Source organism: Podarcis filfolensis (assembly GCF_964270895.1).
Source record: "Podarcis filfolensis genome assembly, chromosome: 10".
Lineage (NCBI taxonomy): Eukaryota > Metazoa > Chordata > Lepidosauria > Squamata > Lacertidae > Podarcis > Podarcis filfolensis.
The window spans coordinates 32,192,126-32,207,756 of NC_139612.1; the positions used below are offsets into that span (position 1 = coordinate 32,192,126).

General features: G+C 40.1%; 1 protein-coding gene across 1 annotated transcript in view; it reads left to right on the plus strand.

Annotated features, from left to right (window-relative positions):
* The window catches only part of LGR5 (leucine rich repeat containing G protein-coupled receptor 5), an 81,472-nt gene extending 69,241 nt beyond the window's left edge, over positions 1–12,231 (plus strand). The window contains exons 12-18 of the mRNA XM_083574453.1: positions 2,017–2,082; positions 2,886–2,957; positions 4,528–4,599; positions 6,377–6,502; positions 7,871–8,016; positions 8,996–9,079; positions 9,771–12,231. Of these exons, the coding sequence (XP_083430579.1) occupies positions 2,017–2,082; positions 2,886–2,957; positions 4,528–4,599; positions 6,377–6,502; positions 7,871–8,016; positions 8,996–9,079; positions 9,771–10,861 (1,657 nt within the window). The 3' untranslated portion in view covers positions 10,862–12,231. The remainder of the gene's footprint in view (positions 1–2,016; positions 2,083–2,885; positions 2,958–4,527; positions 4,600–6,376; positions 6,503–7,870; positions 8,017–8,995; positions 9,080–9,770) is intronic.
* The last annotated feature ends 3,400 nt before the right edge of the window (positions 12,232–15,631 follow it).

Sequence of the window (15,631 nt, forward strand, 5' to 3'; positions counted from 1 at the left end):
ATACATTATTGTAGCTTACAAGAATGCTGCAGTGTTAGTTTAATCACTATCAAAAGTAATCATTCTGTCTACTTCTTTGTGAATGGGCCAACTGCACTTTCCTTTAATGATTACATCATGATGAATGTATCTGGCATTAGTTTGCTTAGCCAACGTTCTAATAACACTAGCTAAAAACATACAGTCATAGTGCCAAAGTGGCTCTTGTGGGCACTTCTTAGAAAGTTGGGTACTAATTCTATCACAGCAACATTAAATATTGCTGCTTATGAGCTACCTTTGCTTCTCTGACTTTGGGAGCAAAATGAAGTATCTTTTCCTGCAAAGCATAGAATAGGACCAAACTCAGTAAAGGTGTTTCAGTTGACAGCACTGTTACCATCACAGATCAACTGTATATGTATAGAATTATCTGATTTAAATTCACATTTGTTGGTTTTTTTAAAAAAGGGGGGGAAGCATTGACAATTTTATTTTAAATGCAGAAAAGGCCTACGTATAAACAAAATCATTCAGAAATGTTGGCTTAATTTACGGAATATTTTTCTTTGTCCAGATTGCAAGTTTCTCATTTGTTTCTATTTCGGCATTCCTCTCATGCAATTAACCATCACGCAAGCGGAAAGAATAGCTGCCTGCCTGCTGGTGCCAGCCCTGGCATTGTGTCCCTTCCACTCCTGCTTCCACTGCCCACCTGTTGTTGTTGGTTTTTTGGGGGGCTGGGGGGAGAGAAAGCCTCTAAGTCAGAGTTTCCTTGCAGGCTCTCCTTGTAGTGTAGAACCATATCTGAGTAGGGAGGATCATTGTCTACAGGTTTAAAATGTGCAGTGTGTGCCCTGGGCCATATGCTTCCATGGGAATCTTTTCTCAATATCTGAAGCAACCAGTCCTTAAGACCAGGGAACCTGATGTGCAAAGATTACCATTCCTAATCCACAGGGTGGCCTGACAGTTCTTTCCTCCAATGTTTCTGCTTTTTGTGGTTTTGTTGTATTGACCATTTCTACAGTTACTTTACGTTACCCTTGGGATTCTATCTTGGGATAGAATTTCCACTCAAACACACACACAAACACACACACACACACACACACACACACACACACAGGTAGCCAAAATGACCTACTATAACTTTACCATTTTTGTGCCTCTGCAACTTATACCTGATGAGGTTACAAGTGCAGCTCTTGTATTTTACTTCCTGCTAAATGAGCATGCCCTTTAACTTTGGCATTGATACCCTTCTCCCATTGAGTGGAGATGGATCGTACGAGAAGTAAATGCTCTTTAGGCGGGGAGCTTCCTCATCGCACCCATACAAGGAGAACTTTAAAATTAACTTCATAAGTTAATTTTAAAGAATATTAGCCCAGGGACAAAACCTTACCATCTAAGGTTAAAAAACAGAACCAAGGGACATGTCCCTGTGTCCACTCTTATTTCTTTCTTTACAGAGGCAAAAGTCATATTAAGCCTGATGGGAGTTTCCCCTGCACAAAGGAGTACAGGATGCAAATCTATTTCCCTTTTTTCTTTCTTCTTTTTACAATTTCTGCAAATTACCATGGCTTGTTTTTGATTAGCTATATTATACTATAAATGAGTCCAGATGTTTCAGTTATTCTGCAATTTGTTGAGTTTTGGCTCAAATCATTTGAAGGGCTTTCTCTTCCCCCCACCCCCACCCCATAGTGATTGATTTCAAAGTTAGTTCTAGTTCCTCAAACCACTTTCCTCAGTTAAAGATATGGCAGTTCTAAAGGTCAGAGGCAAGATTATTTAATTTAAAGTGTAGTCTGGGAAGCTAATTAAATTTCACTGTGATTGTAGTTCGAAAGATCAGATCCACCTAGAAAAATGGTTTAAAACTAAGTATCTAGTAGATTATTTTAAGCAATTAAAAGAAGAGTTGTGTTTTGAAGGAAAACTGAATCCAGAAAGAAGCCATAACCCTAAATATATTTTTACTATTTAACAGAATTAGCCACCTTATATTTTTCTGTTTTTGTATTTCAGAGACCTCTCATATAACCAGCTGGGTGATTTGCCTCATTTTACTGCTTGTGAAAATCTTCAGAAAGTGTAAGGTTACAAAAAATAAAAATAAAAAATAATGTATGTGCACATGAGGAAGGTTTTACCATTTCCTCCAATGCAAGGAGTAGACCTGTATATATGAGTCAGAACCTTGGTTTGTATTTTAAATTCATAGTTTTGGGTTAGGGAGAGAAGCATTTGGTGAGGTCTAGTGCATCATGTATTCCATCATATCACACATTCTTTTGCATGTTTAATGTGGAAGAAAAATAAAAAATATAACTATAAGGGGCTTTTGATGGTGGGGAGGATTGAAGATTCAATTTTTTAGATGACTCTGTCCGTGGAGTTTTCAGTGGAGTGGATAAGCTCTAAACTTTGATCCAGGATATGATGCTCTTCCCATCTAGCTTGCTTCTTACGACGCCTTCGCAGCTCTCTTCCTTTTGGATAAAGAGACAGGATGAATAGGATACATATTTCAGGAGTGCAAGTTGTTTCTTATGCATGAGAAGACTGGAAATTCTGTTTTTCGTGTAACATATAGCTCTAAAAGAAATCTAAACAATGGCCAATATTCAAATAAACATACAACGAGTTCTGCACACTCAACCAAAGGGGGCTTTGTACCTATGCTTCCTGATAACAAGCCCCAAGTACCGTAAGCCAAGCAACTTTTGCATCTGAGAGATCAGTTTGTGATGTGGTTCAGGGGCAGGAGGAGGCAGTCGAAGTCCCACTAGATATGCTCAAACTCTTGAGAGATCTGAAGTAGTTCTGGGATCCTGGGCAGCATTTGAAGTTCTCTAGAAGTTGTTTTCTCTAAAGCCATTTTTTTGCCATTACAGTGATTTACACCACAATGAAATATATGAAATCAAAGCCGGCACATTTCAGCAGCTGGTTGCCCTACGTTCGCTGTGAGTATAGCCATAAAAGAGCTATTTACCTTGGTACTGAGAAACATGGAAGCTCACATTCCTTTCCTCTGCCTGCTCCTACATATTCTGCTTTCCATTTTCCCCCCTTTGATCATTCAGCTTGCCAGGTTAGATTTGCCAAAGCAAAACAAACATTCTGACGTTGAAAATTTCCAGCAATGAATTCACACAGCCGTGAACAACAACAAAAAACCCCAACCCTGAAATAGCTTCCGCTTGCAGACTTCTCTGAAGAAATAGGAAGTTTGATTTAACTCATATAGGAGCCTCTTATGGGTACACTTCAAAACCCACTGCTGAATGGAAAAGCTGAGTGAATTGTATACAGATGGCAATAGGAAAGAGCAAGGAGCAGAGTGTGTAAATGTACAAAAATTGATGGCCACACTCCATGTAATGGGAGTAATAATTGATCCATTTCTATAATATTCTGTTCAGTGTTGTATTATCCTATGTTGGGTTTTCCACAGGCAGCAGACTCTTCTTATATATGTTCTTATTATGATGAAGCATTGGTGCAAAAAACAACATGCATCCAGAAGGAGATATGAAAGGGGAAATGTGGGAGAAAGATTGGAAAGACAGAGAAATTGGCATACGAGAGAAGTAGCAGATGTGAAAGAGGAAGAAGGTCTATTGAGAAGCTAGTAGATAATAGAGAAAGGTTCTGTTCAGGTTTAACACGTCCATAAACCATGGTTTGTTAGAGCAGTCTCCCTCCCTTTCTGCCATCCTTTCACATGCCTAGTTTGAGGAGACGCTTATAAAATCAGTTTCCTATAACATCTGAACTAGATAGCTATGGTTTAAATATAGCCTGTGAACCAGGATTACAAATCAGGGTTTGATGCTGATTGTAAACTTAAAACTGCCTACATTTCCTGGTTCAGCTGTCATGGTGATTTAGTAGTTGGGTCTCAATCTGAATGTAACTGAGGAGTGAAGGGAGCGAGCGGAGAACCCAACACTCCCCCTCCAATAAACCATGGTTTGTTCAAACAGCAGTAGTTTATCTGAACCAGACCAGAGATCATCCCATAATTTGCTTATTAGTTAGCTAGATCCTGGATCAAGGGGAAGAGATGTGTGCATTTGCAACCCAGAATATTTGTACATTTCAGTAAGCCGTAAAATGTGCTCCTGCTGTGCTCCCTTTCTTGAGCCAAGAGCAAAAAACTATGAGCCTTGTTAGTGTGATGTGTGAACCAGTGCTTATGGTTTGTTTCTTCCAAACAAACCATAGTAGGTAAGCCAAGAACAAACCTTGGAGGCAACCAAACTGTGAGCACTGGTTCATACAGCACACTAAGCCTAGACTAGTGGTTTGTTGGACCCAGGTCAACAAAGGGAGAAGCAATCTGGCTGTGTGCAGTAGCATGCTCCTCATTCACAGTAAGCCATGACTTGTGGCTTATCATAATGTCCAAACACTGGTCTAAAATTAGCCTACTGGAAGTGATTTCATGCAGTTAATTGTTGTTTAATTTAAAAGATTCAAAGTAAATCTCCATGCATTTTTAAGCATATATAATTTTCTTCCTTTCTGCAGGGATTTAGCTTGGAACAAAATATCAGTCATTCATGCCAATGCATTCTCCTCTTTATTGTCTCTGACTAAACTGTAAGTATTCTGCTTTTTTTTATATCTGATACTGTCCTATTATGATCATTCAAATACCCAGTGACAAAAAAGCTCTATTCAGTGCAGGGTAAAATAGAATGACAATTTAATGAACAACAAAATGCAAAACAAAGTAGCTTTGGCCTTTATTTGGCCAGCCATAGTGGTCTTGCATTTCTGCATTGTTTCATGGTATCAATTAGTGATGGAGAGAATGCAGAACAGGAGAGCTTGGGCAGCAGATGCACCACATGATTAAATTTGGATCAGACCCAGATCACTCCGGAGCCTGGCTCTAAATCTAATTAGATTCATTCAGCTCCTGCCTACCACAGTATTTAACTAGAGCCCTCCATGTTGTCCCACATTTCCCCTAGTTTACTAAAGTGGCAAGGAGGACTTACATGGCCTGTGGCATGAGGCCTTCAAGTGACTATAGGCACTGCACAGGTGCTTGGAACCATAGCATCCCATCAGTAGGTGCCACTGTGCATGTTCTTGGCAGCATCCATAGATACCAGGAGTAGGGTGGGCTCTACTATGTAGAGTAAGCAGCATGACTCGCAGGATGCAAGTTTTTCTCTCTCCCTTTATGCTCTGGTTTTGACACAACAGTGGCTGGTTTGCACAACACAATAAGCCAAAGCTAAGAGCAAACCTTGGCTACAACTTTCGGTTAGTGAGGAGAGAGTTTAGCCACGAGAGTCAGTTTTGATGAGCCCAAGGTTCAACACAGCACAGGAGTAAAAAAATAATTTAAAGAAAGACCAGGGAGAAGCAAAGGTTCTGTGAGCTTGTCTCCAGGAACCTGCACATTCACATTCTCCTGGTAAGCCATAGTTTGGCTTAGTGTGGCAGGTGAACCAGGTCAACGATGATTACATACAAATAACATACCAATGGAAAAGTTTGCCTGCTCTTTAAAAACTGTGGGCTGTATCCAACTATGTTTTACTCAGAGTAAAATTAATGGCCCTAAGTTAGTTGAGTCCCTTAATTCCAATAGATCTGCTCTAGGACTGCTGTAGATCAACATTAGTGGACTAAAGTTGGACACAACCCTGTCCTAGAAGGCATCAGTATAAGTAGCAATGGCTGGTTTTTTAATTCTGTGGTTGCTGTTGCTAATATCCCAGATGCTGACCAATTTTGCAGAATCCAAGCAAGACAATCTGGTTAGGGTGCAAGCACACTGACATCCAAGTACAGTGGTACCTCAGGTTAAGTACTTAATTCGTTCCGGAGGTCCGTACTTAACCTGAAACTGTTCTTAACCTGAAGCACCACTTTATCTAATGGGGCCTCCTGCTGCTGCCGCGCCGCCGGAGCCCGATTTCTGTTCTCATCCTGAAGCAATGTTCTTAACCCGAGGTACTATTTCTGGATTAGCGGAGTCTGTAACATGAAGCGTATGTAACCTGAAGCGTATGTAACCTGAAGTACCACTGTACACATAACTTCAGTAAAGGCCCTTTATGCATCAAAGAGTTGCTAACAATAAAAATGGAGGGAAGAATCCAATAACATGTTATTACAGTCCTATTCCTTTCCATGTGGCTTGTACAAGAGACCTTCCAAGTGGATTGGGCTCTGAGGTGAATCAGCAAATTTACCAGGAACCAAGGTGCATCCTTTGTCAACTGAATCGTCTTTATGTTTTATTGTTTGCAAAATTTAATACTCTGCGACAATAACAAATACCCTCAGGCAAAATAAAAAATTAAAAATCCCACCCTTCTGGAATAGTAAACTGGTTTTTCCCCCTTTAATTTTGCAGGGATCTGTCATCCAACCTTTTGTCCTCTTTTCCTGTAACTGGCCTATATGGTTTAACTCATCTAAAATTAACAGGAAATCATGCACTACAAAGTTTGATATCATCTGAAAACTTTCCAGAACTCAAGTGAGTACCTCATTAAAACTAATAAGGCACACTTGTGCTCATGTGCAGTGAGAGGGGTGTCACTGTATAATGTGAGTTACTTCCTATTCAGAGGCTTTGAACCACAGCACTGAAACAAAGATATACATGGTAAAATTATAGACTTACTACATCCTTTTTATCTCAAGAAAATATGATTGATTTTGGACACCCTGGTAGCTGCTCACTTTGAAACACATCTGCTTCTCAGCAATATCCCCCCCTAAATAAACAGCCCCTGTTAAAATTTGTCTAATTTGTGTTTTATAGTGGCTAGCTCCCTTCATTTGACCGTTGCTTTATTTTAGCATTTGTGCTGCCAAAGCGAGCACTTGACCATTGCTTTATAAACTACCCCCATTTTGAAAAATGTAGGGAATATATAGCTGCAAACAAAAAGAAAAGAATTGAATCAAGTAGGTGGTTTGAGGGTGGCAGTAAAATACTTTGCCATATTGACTTAATGCAAAAATACTGTAACCAGAACATCTGAGGAAGAGCTATTGATGGTCTGTTCTTTTGAGAGGTGGAGCTGGCATGTAAAAAGATACCAGTCAGGCTCAACCAATGCCAAACAGGAACAGCATCACAATTTGATGCAATGCACCAGTACCCTGGTCCAGCCTGGAGGCAGCACAAAAGGTCAATATGTCAGCATAAGCCATTCTGAGCTTCTGTATCTACATAAGTCTACAAGATCAAAAGTGTGAGGTTCAAATAAGCAATGTAATTGAGCTAAGGGTTATGCGAGGTTTTTTTTTAAAAAAAACAACCTATAGTTTGGCATCACATTTGAAATATCCAAGTTATGTTTCCTGTTCAGGTCATATAAATCATTATTATGTTCATAGCCACTCCACTCCAATCTGACTCCCCACTGGTTTTCTGATTCTCACCCCCTGCAGACATTATTCCATAGTTATTGAATAGTCCTCATGTGGATATTTTTCAGTTTCCTTTCCATTTAGAGTTTTTCTGGTTTTTTAAATGTAATTCTGCAAACCTTGGGATTTACACACACATATCTGCTGATAATTCCTTCTTGTTCATCAGCAGTGTTGTGTAGCTACATAAGCAACAGTGCTCACAGCCTGAACATTGAAAACAGAAGGAATTATGGCATGTGTGCAATGTTCTGAAATGTACAGGGATGTGGGAAGAATATGCTTTCCCTTAATTTTTTAATATTTGTTTAATGAGTCAGAGCCCTGCCTCTCTATTGCTTCAGTTTGATGCTAATGCCATTTGCGTTGACTTTGCAAAGGATGTAGGTTGAGTACACTGATGTTCACTGATGTTCAGAGTACACTGATGTTTTGATGTTCATAATCTTGTCTGTTAATTCTAAAGGGTGATTGAAATGCCTTATGCTTATCAGTGCTGTGCATTTGGAGCTTGCGATGGCCACTACAAAATCCAAAACCAGTGGAACAAGGATGAGAACAGCAGTGCTGAGGAATTTCAAAGGAAAGATGTTGGCGTTTTCCATACACATGGTAAATAATAAGAATCAGTTTTAAAAGAGGCCACTTACTGTGACTGGAATCTGGCTACCAATAATCAAATGAATGTATGCCTTTCTGATTTCAGCCTTTAAAATAAAATGCCAGTACAAATGAGTCTCCAATAAGATGCCTATTTTACCCTTGTAAAGTAATGTTTTCGAATTTTACTTCCTCTTGGGTTCTTTCTCCCCAGCTTTGTGTGGGCAGACATTGGTGGCAAGGAGCTGTAGGATTCAAGGTTTTTTGTGGTGAAAGATTGGGATCCAGGGCTTGGTGAGTTGGGGATCTAAAATTCCTCTTGATTCCCACTCCCAACTCCAGCAAGGCTTCTCCATTCCAAGGGGCAGGGGTGTGGAATGGGGGGGACACATCTGCAAGAGAGCGAGGGCAGCAATGCAGTCTTTTGCCTTCTGTGACAAAATTTGTAGCTCCAGCTCTGCCTTAGAGTCTAAGGGTTGCTACTGTTGTTAAAATCAATTTCCTGAATTTAACACAAAATGCCTTACTGATTTTTTTAAAATCTAGCATTGCCTCTGTTCTTTACAGACTACAAGAGGACAAATGTCTGCCCAATAAGTGTATTATCTAAAATTCAACCCAGACGAAAGGGAGGGAAGTAGGTGTAAACTGGGATAGAATTTGTTCTTTATTTGAGTTAGGTGTCCTTAGAGTTAGTTACAGGCTCAGTTACTGTAAGGCATCTTCTGGAAATACTGAATTAATGGATAAGCTGTCACCCTTTCTCTGAATGCTTAAGAGATTAATGATATATGACTTAGGCCCAGGCTATTTGAAGGACCATATACTTGCTCTGAGATCTTCAGGGAAAATGCATCTTGGTAGCGCCACCCTTAGAGGCATCTTTAGTGGGGACGAGGGAGAGGGCCTTCTAAGTGGCTGCCCCCAGGCTATGGAACTGCTTTCCAAGTGAGACAAGACTGACACCCACCTTCCTCTCATCTTTTTACAGATGACCGCGACTTTGAGGATTTTCTTCTTGACTTTGATGAAGATTTGAAAGCTCATCATTCGGTGCAGTGCTCTCCCTCTCCAGGTATTGATCTAGCTACATCCAATCTGTTGGTTGGTTGGTTTCAAAACTCCTTCGCTTCCTCCCTTGGCAGACTCTGCACTATATTCTAGAAAAAGGAGCTATGAAAAAGCGCAGTGCTCCATGGTGTGCATGACTGCAACTCAGTGCGTGCTTTGTACGCAAAAGATCCCAGATACAATTCCTGGCTTTTCTAGGTAGGGCTATGCAAGACTCTTGCCTGAAGCCTGGAGAGCCACTTCCCAACCTTTAGGGGCCTGGGGGCACATTTGTAAATCTAAACAGCTATTGTGAGCACCACAAAAAAACCATTACACAGAACAAAAAAAGGCAATGCTCAAACTGCCACCTCTCTGAAACAGCAGACAAAATGCATGTAGCCCAGAGCTGTGCTTTATGGAGCCTCTGCCAATGCCCTGCTGCTAGAAACTCCTGTGCTGCATTCTTCTTTTAGTGGCACCAGTACCACCACAATCCCTTTTCCTTCTTCCCTTAAAAAATAATAATAATACTGTTTCAATAGCAGCAGCAACTGGCAGTTTCTTCACCACCTCTCCTGGGCTCTGCGAAAGGGCTGGCAGAGGAAAGGATGTCTTCTTAGGGCTCAGGCACTCTGGGCAAAGTGGCCAAGAGAAGGCTTGTGTTGTTGCCACGGCAGCTAAAAGCACTCATCTTTTCTGTCTCGCCTTTGCAGGACCCTTCAAGCCTTGTGACTACGTCTTCGGGAGCTGGCTAATCCGAATTGGCGTCTGGACCATCGTGGTTTTGGCCTTTGTTTGCAATGCATTGGTGGTTGCGACGATCTTCAGATTCCCGCTCTTTATTTCCTCCATAAAACTCTTGATTGGACTAATAGCCATTGTGAACACACTCATGGGTGTGTCCAGCAGTGTGCTTGCCAGCATGGATGCATTAACTTTTGGAGTCTTTGCTCAGTATGGAGCTTGGTGGGAAGGTGGACTTGGTTGCCACTTCGTTGGACTTCTCTCCATCTTTGCTTCAGAGGCTTCCGTTTTCTTGCTCACGCTAGCAGCTCTTGAGCGCAGCTTTTCCGTGAAACACACCACAAAGTTTGAGACCAGTGCCACTCTTGCTAGCATGAGGGTAGCCATCTTGTTTTGCTTTGTCTTGGCCTTAATCGTTGCAGTGATTCCAGTACTTGGGGGAAGTGAGTATGGGGTTTCCCCTCTGTGCATACCTTTGCCTTTTGGGAAGCCAACTGCTGTGGGTTACATGGTGGCACTGGTCTTGCTGAACTCTCTCTGTTTTCTTATAATGACAATAGCCTATACAAAACTCTACTGTAGTTTGGATAAGAGAGAATTGGATAATGTTTGGGACTGTTCCATGGTCAAGCATATTGCTTTGCTACTTTTTACTAACTGCATTCTTTATTGTCCTGTGGCCATCTTATCATTTTCTTCCTTGTTAAACCTTACGTTTATTAGCCCAGAAGTAATTAAACCAATACTTTTAGTAATTGTCCCCCTACCTGCATGTCTAAACCCACTTCTCTACATACTTTTCAACCCACACTTCAAGGAAGACCTGGGAAGTCTTCGAAAGCAGACTTTTTCATGGAAAGCATCCAAGCATGCCAGCCTGGTCTCTGTTAATTCAGAGGATGCAGAAAAACAGTCATGTGATTCAACTCAGGCTCTCGTAACCTTTGCAAGCACCAGAATATCATATGATATTCCCGCCAACAATTCACTAGTGCCATCATCGTATCGAATGAGTGAAAGCTGTAACCTGTCTTCAGTAACATTTGTTCCATGTCATTAGCTTCATCTCAGAGTCACCTGTGTTTAAAAATTATCAATCACACATTTATTAAATGGGTGCAGTAAGAAGAAAATAATTGTCTACTACTATTGGGTGCCAAAGGCTTGGTGACAATGAAAATTGGCATCCTAAAGCCTAACAGATACCATCTCAGTCTGGTTTAGAGACAACCACTCTTGAATCAGCTGAGGTTCAGACTCAATAAAAAATCCAAAAGCCATTGATGTTTACAGCACTGGCTCTGGTGATTCAAAATAGATCAACATTTCTCACTGTCCGTTCATGAATCTTTTAATGGTCACAATGAAACTTCCACTAAGCTGTTGTTGTTTTTTTAATGGGACTTCAAATATTAAGAAAATGAGATTATCTTGGAAGTATTTATGGAAAATGTACCACTCCTAGTTGCACAATACATATTTACACATGAACTGGCCTCAGTGTTCTTGTTTAACTAAGCGTGAAAGTGAAGAGCCGCTCTTAACTTGTTAAAGAGGTTGAACATAGCACAGCTTATAGGCATTTGAGTTAGAACTTTACATTAAGAAGTCCCATTAGCAATAGCAGACCTGCTTTGGAAGAACCACATTGAATACTATAGGTTGGGAGACCTGAATTGTTGTCAGATTTATCCAGCATCACTTTACTGAGCTGACACATGCATCCTTGGGAAAGAAAATGAACAAATGCGGAAAGTATGCACCCGAACGCCGGCTGCACGGTTATCATATTCCTTTGTCTCCTTGGATTTTGAAGCAATGCAGCGTGCAACTGGAGCTCTGTTCTTAAAACTACTTTGGATTAAACAAGAGATCATCTGACCATGGCACAATACATACTACAATGTTTATTTAGCTTTACTTTTACTGCGGTTCGGTTATGGAGTGCTGCTTAATGTCAGTGAAATTGTTCCTCACATGAATATATATTCTTTTGTATACAAGAAGTAAAAGAATAAGTCTGAAGACTGGCTCAATAAAGATTCTTTTATATTAAAAATTGAACTTCAGAACAAAAACAGGCCACTATGCATAATATTTTCATAAGCAAGTTTGAAAGCTATAATTGAGATATTTTAATGGGGAAATAATAAAATTCATTTGAGAAGCTTTTTTAAAAAAAAGATTTGTAAATATAGAACTGTATTTATTATTACAGTAAAATCATACTAAAAATGAGAATAAGCCATGTACAGTTTTGTACTGATATATTTCCTAGATTTCTATTTTCTTCTCATATATTTGACTAAATTCACTATCTGTACATAATATATGTAAATGTGTAGTGATTGTAAATAGAGGATGTGCTTTCTTTTCTACTGGTGTTTCAAATATATGGAATTTGTAATAAAACCTGCAGCTAAGCAGAAAGAGTGCCTCGGTATCTTACACTCGCAGAAGATAGGCAGCAGTTCCAAATATTTCCAGAACATTTTTACCACCTCATGATAATAGAACTTGCAAGTAACTCTCTTTCACATAGGACAAAAACATAAACCTAAAATACTTTCTCTCATAACGTTTACAATTTACCTAATCTAATGTTTCTCACATACAAGAGGTATTGGCATTATAGTCCAGGGATTTTCATGTCACATACCTATAGCTTTTCATGTTGGAAGTTTGTGTCACCCTAACAAAATTCTCATGAAGAATTGCATGAAAGGCTATAATTTTAGAATAAGCCAGTAATGGTGAATTACAGTTACCAACACAAAGGCTCCCCAAGAGGTAAAGATTAGAGGTAGTGAGGAGGAATGTAATCAGAGAAAGCTTAAGAAAACTTTTCCACACTCACCAATACTTACATTTGTTTGTAGTAGCCTATTATTGGGTATTTGACCTTGGGCAATAAACATCCATTGATGGATGTAGACCAGCAATTTAGCCAACAATAATGCAACTTCCTTTTGAGATACAGACTGATCTAGCATGTAAAAAGTTTTTTAAAACCTCCAGTCTCTAAATAAAAGCTGGCTCTGCATTATGTTTGAACAAATCTGACTTCAAATTATGAGAGATTTTGTGCTGCTTTTCATGCTACCCCGCTTTAAGAGAAAATGCCAATTTATGAAAAAAGTATTAAATATATTTCTTCCCATTTTGGTATACTCATGCATGGAAACAAGAAGGAATAAACAATGCCATTAATATTTTTCCATCACCAAGATTATCATGTTGTATGTGGAACTGCACTTGAAAAGCATCCAGAAAATCAAATTAGTGCAAAATATCACAACAATTTTTTTGTCTGAGGTTGGCTAGAGTTTATTTCTGAGATGCTGTATGAGCCTGTGATTGCATGCTCATTTCTAGACACAATTTAAGTTCCTAGTGTTCATTTGAGGAAAAATTATATATAAAGGAGAATTATTGAACGCCAATATCCAAGTTTGGGGCAAGTACTCTTTGGTGAGACAACCCCAACAGATATTTAATGTTACAAAACATGCAGCAAAGTAAAGTGTGGAAATATAGGCTGTTAGACTTTTAAAATATGCCCTTTAAGTTCAAAAGTAAGTTTAAAATGCTTTACTTACAAACTCACCAATGGTCAGAGTCATGTGCTTTTCAATACAGAAGGCACGTCCAGCTCCCAAGAGACTGTGATTTACTCCCAGTATAAAAAAACTGGCAGTGATCTACCCATTGTCATTGGAGGGAGGAGGAGTGTGTGGGGGCAAGTGGATTACCCAGAGTTGTTGAGCTTTTGGGGGGTAGGATTGCCCAGAGTTCTTCAACTTTTATTTATTATTAACTTTCGGTAGACTTTATTTAATCCTATGATCGATAAGGGTCCCACAATCTACCAGGATCAGCCAGGGATCTACCAATAGATCACGATCTACTGGTTGGACATGCCTGCACTACAGCATTCAGAAAAACTTACACAGGCAGTAAAACTTAGTTACAGAGTGGTGAATGCTCCTAAATTATTGGTATAGGAACTCAAGAGTGGCTTGTGAAAACCATGCAGTCTGAGTTGTAGCAACTAGCTCAAACCTTTTTACACGCTGAGCTGCTCAGGCAGACTGAAGGAGACCAAAGGCTTGACTACCTTGTTCCTCTCAAGGTGAGGGGGAAGTGGACATAGCTAAGTTAGGTAGGATTGCTTACTCTATGGTATTAACCCCTTCGTGGATTAATTAGACTTCAGCATGTTGGCTACATAAGCTGATTATCCCACAACGAGATCAGGTGGGAATCTGTAGACCTCCAGGTGTTGCTAGACTATATATCCTCTCATTCCTGATCATTAGCTACACTGGCTGGGGCTGACAGAGTTGGAGTCCCACAATACTTGAGAGGCCACAGCTTTCTCTATCCTTGTGCTAGCAAAAGCCTAAAACATTTTGGAATGCAGGTACGTAACGTACTGTCTTCTCTGTACATACCACACCATGCTTCAATCAACAACCAAGCGCCTAATCCAGGTAGGTGGGTACAAAGACCAGGGAGATGGTTTTAGTTATGGGATGGATTGTAAGGTATGCCCTCTGGAGAAAACCCACACAGCCCTATACTATCATTTTGATGCCTAATGAAAGTTTGGCTACTCAGGCAAGACTTTGAATGAGGCTGATAGTTCTGCTGATGGTTGGTTCTGCTGACTTACCTGTTGGTTTTGCTTTGGGCTACCCATTTGTTTGACTATTGCTTTATTATTGCTGCTGGATGGGTTGTGTTTTGCTGCCTTCCATTTTATGTTGTGTGTTTTGTACTATTATTTGTTAATTTGCTTTACTGTAAACTACTTTGACACACACACAAACACCACCCTGAGAGCTTCCAGAATGAGTAAGGGAGATAAGAAATACTAAAGTAACTCATCCCATTGTGTGAAGTCAAAGCCGAAACCTCCAGTCTCTGCTGCTTCCCTGTTTAGTTGGTGTCATCCTGACGCCCAATCACAGCTATGCTAAGATCCTAGGTTTCTCTATTGTTTTCAATATGTCTCGTATCTGTCAGGGGAGGAGAGGACAGTCAGAGGAATCAGAGGTCAGTCAGATTGTGTGAATTTACAAGTGAAGCCTATGGCTTGGAGTAGTTGAGCCACGGGAATGTTGATAGTGTCTGTTTATAATGGAGAAGAAAGGACTGATCTGCATGAGCCTGTATAGCATTTTGCTTTGTTGGTTTTTTATTGCATGTATATTTCATTGCTTTAAGCTGCTTTGAATTTCTTTGTGAGGTGTAAGGTTTTCAAACAAATAAATGATGGTTTGTGGATTCCTGAAGGAGAACATTCAGGTTGCAGGAGGTGGATCTTCTTCTTCTTTTTTATTATTATTATTATTATTATTATTATTATTATTATTATTATTTATACCCTGACCATCTGGCTGTGCTTCCCCAGCCACTTTGGGCATCTCCCAACAGAATATTAAAAACACAATAAAACATGAAACATTAAAAACTTCCCTATACAGGGCTGCCTTCAGGTGTCTTCGAAAAGTCAGATACTGTAGTTGTTTATTTCCTTGACATCAATGGGAGGGCATTCCACAGGACAGGAGCCACTACCGAGAAGGCCCTCTGCCTGGTTCCCTGTAAAAAGACTCCCCTCCCTTGCCTCAGTTGTCTGGAGATCAGCAGGAACCAGACTGAAAAGTTTCCATTCAGACTTTGTGTTGTGTGCAAACAGAAGGAGCAGTGAAATAGCACAAGAGTTTGGACTGTTGTCCAACTGTGGTGGTCCATGTGATGAGTGCAAGGGGGGCAATTTCCTTCCCCCAACTAAACATAGCCACCAGATTCCCAGCTTTCATTG